The following is a 5,844-nucleotide window of genomic DNA, read 5'->3' as shown; positions in this document are numbered from 1 at the left end:
GGCCTAACAGCTCTGTAACCTGGGCATGTGAAATGCACAAACACAGGGTAGCATGCCTAGCAAAGGTGTTCCTGCAGCACCTTCCCAATTCTGCCCTTATATAAGCTGACATCTCGCAGGAATATTATTAACCTCTCATTGCGGAGGTTTATCAAATGGAATGACTGTAGCAAGTGGGAAAGGTCTCCAGATGTATTACAGTTTGAAATAGTGTTCTGTACAGTAACAATGATGAAACGTGGATTTGTGCTGGGCATGGAGGAGTGAGGTTGAAATACCTGTGGTTCCTTTGAAATTTCAGGTGCATAGTAATATTCAGCTCTAGTCATATCTATTCAGAATAGAAGTTAAGGAATAGTGAAGAGGCACAGCTATGTTTAGAGGCTTAGTAGTGGCAGCATGTCATCGAATGAAAGATTAAACTCAAGGGCTCCCTTGTGATAGGACCAGTAAGATGTGTTCAAAGAAATCAATATTAGAGAGTTGTGTTCTGTGGGCTGCAGCTCTCTGGATGCAAAGAGGTAAATGAGTGTGAGGCTTAGATCTCAGGATTGTAATAATTTCTATGCTTCATGTAGCAATAACTGCTCAAGCTCAAATATTCTCTCTCTCTCCCTTTTTTGTAGCTGTTGGTGAAACACTTCAAAATTCTTATAGTGATAATGAGATCTGCTCAAATTTAGCTTCAGTCCTGTGTGAACATCCTGGGAAGGTTGCTGCTCATTAGTATCAAGAAAATTTCTTCTGATTTATTTTATCCTATAAGACATGATACTTAAATACTAGGATACAATGTATTTGCAATGGAGTGACCTCATTTTATACAACATGAATTAATTTCCTATCGCATATATGTTAGATTTGGTTTTATAAAGAGATTGATACTTCCATGAGTGATAACAGCATCTATAGTTGCACTAGAGAGATGATGGAAGACAGAGCTGACAAGGGTCAGGTAGGATCTGCCCTGCATGCCATGTTTCTGCACAGTTACACCGGCTGCACTGCGGATGTTTGCTTCTCCTGAACGCTTTGGTACTGGTGAGTCCCTGCTGCATGTCACATTACTGACTGAGGCATACTGGGAAGTTTCTTTCATCTCTGCTTAGGTGCTGAGTTAGAAATAAGTCCAGACAGCTCTGCAGATGGAAAATGCCTTGGCTTGTACTGGTTTCTCATTGTCCTAGAAGACAAGACACCAATACTTTAAGTGTGAGGACGAGGCTGTTTTGGGAATGTGATTTTGAGCTCTAGGAATGTAGGAACAGAATTCCTCCTCTTTATTTGGTAGAGAAACAAAAGAACATAAGGCTTTATGTCTGTAATCTCACATGAGCGTGACCAGAGCTGGCTATGCTCCAGACAGCACCAGAGAGCTGCCAAGAGCCCCGGCAAAGCGTGAAGCTCAAGTGACTTGAACACAGTAGTTAGTTCTGCCTCTGTGGTGTTTGTACTGTAATTCTGGGCAGCAATTGCACCTTGTGACAGAGAGGCTAGCTCAGATACAGTAATTGGCCAAGCTGCCAAACTGCTGCCAGAACTCCTGAGCAGTTACAACAGCAGACCTGTTCTGCTCTCATGCAATACTTCCTGCATTTCTACATTGGCCCTGGCTTCCTTTGAGTTGGACGAAATGGACCAAAAGTCTGGCTCCAAGCTCAGAAAGATATTTTGCTGCCTCTTTAATCTTCATAGCCTGGCAATCTTTGTTCAGATCCCTCAACTGGGTGGAAAAACCTAACCATTCCGTTTGTATTTTTGCTTCTGAAAGAAGTATGGCAGCAGGAAGAAGGTCCCTAACACTCATGTATGGACTCCCTCCCGCTCTGCCCCAGCTGTGGTGTTATAGACCTCAGACAAACCTCCATGAGCATGTGCTGAACTGGTGTGTTTGTGACAGACTGAGGTGACCGCACATGACATAAATTAGTACCAGAAGCCCTTCTAAACTTTTTATGCCCAGGACTGGCCAAAGGGGTTTGTGTGTATCATGTCCCATACATACCTGCTGTCACAGAAGGTGTAGAGATGAAGAACAGTAAGCAGGAAGAGGAGGCCCAGGAGACTAGCAAGGCTGATGACACAGTGAGGAAACCATGTACTATTCTCTAAAGAGAAACAGTTGTTCTTTTAGGTACATCTCACAGACCATTTGTCTACCCTGTGCCTCTATCAGGATGGCATCTTCTAGACAATGCTCTCTTTGTGCTGTACTTCGGAGGATGACCTAAGGTAGCTGGAATACAGTGCCGGGCACAGAACTGGGAATAAACAACATCCCCCCCATGCCCTTGATGGAGGAGCCTTGTCTTTTGCTGTATGGGCACTAATTAGATCCTCCTCCTCACCTCTTCCCATAGTCCAGCTGCAGGCCTTGCATGTGCATCCCAGAAAATTTCAGCTCTGATTCTCTTCCAACTGAGTACTTCAGTGAAGTACATACGGGTGCACACAACTTCCCAGCAACGTCTTCAACTTCACCACCTAAAGCCTTCACCTACCAGCCAGTCTTTGGAAGCTGTAAGTTGGCTTTCAGTCTTCCTGTCACAACGTATGTGTAACCCAACAATTAGCAAGATGCAACGGTACCACTGGATTACAATACATAGATCTGGGTGATCATACCGTTGACACCTTTGTGTGTCATGAACTTCTGAATAATCCTGCCTTTCCATTCAGCCCTATTGGTGGAAGGGAAGACCACTACATCCATCTCCTTTCCTAGAATTTCACAAAGGACTTTACAGTTCTGACAGCACTTTTGTTTATCCTTCCTCCTCCCGACAAATTTCTCACTGGAAACTTCAGCTCAGCTGCACGGTTCCTGCCGCAATCCTGCCAGTGCCACTGATGTTTGTCTTAGTGTGTGCACAGAAGGCTAAACAGGGTTTTGAATGTCGAACACACAAAGGGAAGCTTACTTGAGGGATGACAGGCTATGGACTTGCTCTGGTTCCCAGCTGGGTGGGACACAACGCAGGTTGTATTAGTCACGTTGGTGCTGTACGCCGTGAACTTGCTGAGAACAGTCACTGTCCCGTTGTCATGGCCTTCTTCCTTGGGGGTGGAGTTGCTCTCTAGGACCCACGAGACCTGAGCAGCCGGCTTCCCTGCTGCTGCCTTACACACGGGGGTCCCCTGGTCATCACAGTACAGGGTCAGCCTGGGGGGGACTGCAAAGCGTCAGGAAGGGGAAATACGTGGAGTTAGTTTGCCGCAGTTAGGACAGGGTGTTCTTGTTCTCTACCCAAAATAAATACAGTGAAAAGAGGAGAATAAGATGGGAGGTGCCATCCCCTTACAGTGACATGGGCCAAAGTCACCAGAGACAAAGATCGAGCCTCTCTTTTCCTTTTGGACAGCTCTCCCCCATTCAGGTGAGTTACCACAGCCAGGTACCATTAGAGGAGGTTTCCCTGGACATTGCGGTAGGGAATTTTCCCAAATACAGGGCTGAATTAGACTTTTGTCCTAAGCAGCCGTCGTGCACGTGGTTTAAAATGTACCTGAATGCCAGCATAAGAGGAAATGGGTCCATTCCTACCGTCTGGATAAGACCATCCCATGTTTGATAGACTATCTCAGCACTTGGAAGTGTTATTCTCACATGCTTTAGTTCTCTTAAATTACTGTAGTAATGATTGATTCTACAGGATAACCAGAAGCATGTGCAGAGCCCTCTGTTAGCATATTGGATTAGTATATCCCCTGGTGCGTGGGGAGAGGAGCTTTTTATGTCCAGGCCCAGGCATGGTCCTTTGGAGAACTGTAAAATGAGGAAGGAGTCCCTTACCTAGCACGGTCAGGTGGTACGTCTTGTGGAAATTCCCTTCTGTTGCTACTACTTCGCAGGTGTAACTTCCCTCATGGGCTATTCCCACTTGCCGTATCTCAAGGGCAGGATCCCGATCTGGTCTGAATTTCCAGTTCATGCTGTCACTGCAGTTTGTTCTGTCTGTCTTGTTCTGATCAGCCCTGTATCCCAGGGTGCAGGGGCCTCCAACCTTGGGGCTTATTTTCCATGTTACCATAGTTGTATTTGATTTGGGAGGGCAGGTGAGCACAGAGCTGTTACCTACCATCGCTGACACTCTGTTGTTCCCTGACGAAGAGAAAGAAGGAGAAGGACGCGTGAGAAGGTGCCCAGGGATGTCACTCATAGCTTTGGAGTTCCGGTCTGTGCTTCACAGAGAAATGTCTGCACTGTTACACGCCAGCGTGAGGCCCTGTCTGTGCCAGCCCAAGAACTGTGTCTCTCTTCTTAGGCAGGAATAGATCTCCAAATTCATGGCTGTGTTCACATACATTGGTCCTTGTTTTCACTCCCTCCCTCTGTAAGGTCCTCTCCCTAGGACAGTGGATAAATAACATGACTGGGAAGCAGAGTCTGAATAAGCTGCAGAGCCCATCTGTATGGGGAGATATCTCAGGTTGCTTTTCCCTCACCATCATTGCCCAGTACAGCAGAAAAATGAATGTTTGAAGACATTCACCCCAATTTTGCCTTGGATATAAGCAGCCCTCCTAATCAGGTCAAGCACAGGTGGCAATTTCTGCCCTGCCACTCCAAAGTTTATATGAACCTATTTCCCTGATTATAGTGATGACAGATGAAATAGTACAGGAATATGACATTTAACTGGAAAGAAAACACATTCCTGTTTGCTGTTAGATGCAGAGATCCCTGACAGACTCAAGATCACTGCCTTGTGACCTGCCTCACATGTCCTAACAAAAAAACCCAAGAAAAACAAACAAGAATTTGCATAATTAATGTAGAGTAGGGAGGAGAAGGATTATAGCTGCATTTTCAGATCCCACATTTTTTGAATTAGCTTTTCTAAGTATTTAACTGAGTTTGGAAAGGGGAAAGAACCTTCCCATTAAGTATTATTATAACTTGTGTCTGAATCTAGTGTTGTAAAATCCCAGTATACTTCATTTGTCAGGACAACTCACTGACACCTAAGAGTAAAGCTTGATAGGGTGCTCAGATGGATCAGAAAACCTCCCATCAAAACATATTTTAATAAATCTGTTAATTATCATGAAAAATATCATACTCCAAGAAAATCATTACCAGTTTTCATCAAATCATTGAAAAGCCCAAGTTCAACATCTTATTGGTTGACAACTGAAAAGATCTAGTTGCAGCTAGAAATGTTTTGATTTGCAGGTTATCGGTTTTCCATCAAAAAGTCCCTTCAGCAATTTGTAAAGATCCCTTCCCCTAGATTTTTTCTTTCCCAAAGAATAATTGAGTAAACACCACTCTGATACATTGCCTTTTCCTCCTCTGCCCTTGAGAGACAGTTGGTACCAAAGTACCTGTCAGAAGTACCTGTAGCTCCTGTGACCACAGTGATGGTGAGCATAATAATGGTGTATATGGTCTTCCTGACAACTTTCAAAGCAGTTCTTCCATTTATGGGTGATGTGGGTTTCTTGCACCATCCAGCTTGCTGTGAGCTCCCCATCATCCCCTGCCAGTGATCCTCAGCAGCCAGAGTCACTGCTCTTCCTGTGCTTCTGAGCACCCCTCAGTGCAGCTACAAAGAGGTGGTTCTTCTTCCTAACATGAAGCTTCCTGTGCTGAGAATTGGTGAACAGAGAGGAAATGGTATTGGTATTTGCTTTCTGACCATTGGCCTGCTGTATAGTGTTACTGTGGGAAGACAAACCCTATAGCAGAACTTGCACAAAGTCTAAGCAGTGTGATTTTTCATGTCTGGCTCTGATCTTGCAGTAAGAATTTTATCATTGGGAATTGGGGGAAGGATATTCTTGGCTTACTGCTTAAAGGATGCTCAACATATTCAAAAAAATCTCTTAAAACAAATTCCT

The 5,844-nt window shown here is 44.6% G+C and overlaps 1 protein-coding gene across 1 annotated transcript; it reads right to left on the bottom strand.

Moving 5' to 3' along the window:
* Positions 1-1,095: 1,095 nt before the first annotated feature.
* LOC143155852 (cell surface glycoprotein CD200 receptor 1-B-like) lies at positions 1,096-5,477 on the bottom strand. Its single transcript, XM_076328830.1, has 5 exons — positions 5,342-5,477; positions 3,794-4,102; positions 2,922-3,173; positions 2,006-2,108; positions 1,096-1,183 (listed from the first exon to the last, which is right to left on the bottom strand). The coding sequence occupies exons 1-5, from the start codon at positions 5,475-5,477 to the stop codon at positions 1,096-1,098; spliced, it is 888 nt and encodes a 295-aa protein (XP_076184945.1).
* Positions 5,478-5,844: the final 367 nt, after the last annotated feature.

Source organism: Aptenodytes patagonicus, chromosome 1 (genome assembly GCF_965638725.1).
Source record: "Aptenodytes patagonicus chromosome 1, bAptPat1.pri.cur, whole genome shotgun sequence".
In the NCBI taxonomy this organism is placed as follows: domain Eukaryota; kingdom Metazoa; phylum Chordata; class Aves; order Sphenisciformes; family Spheniscidae; genus Aptenodytes; species Aptenodytes patagonicus.
The sequence above is the reverse complement of the archived record's forward strand: the minus strand, read 5'-3'. Positions and strand labels throughout refer to the sequence as shown.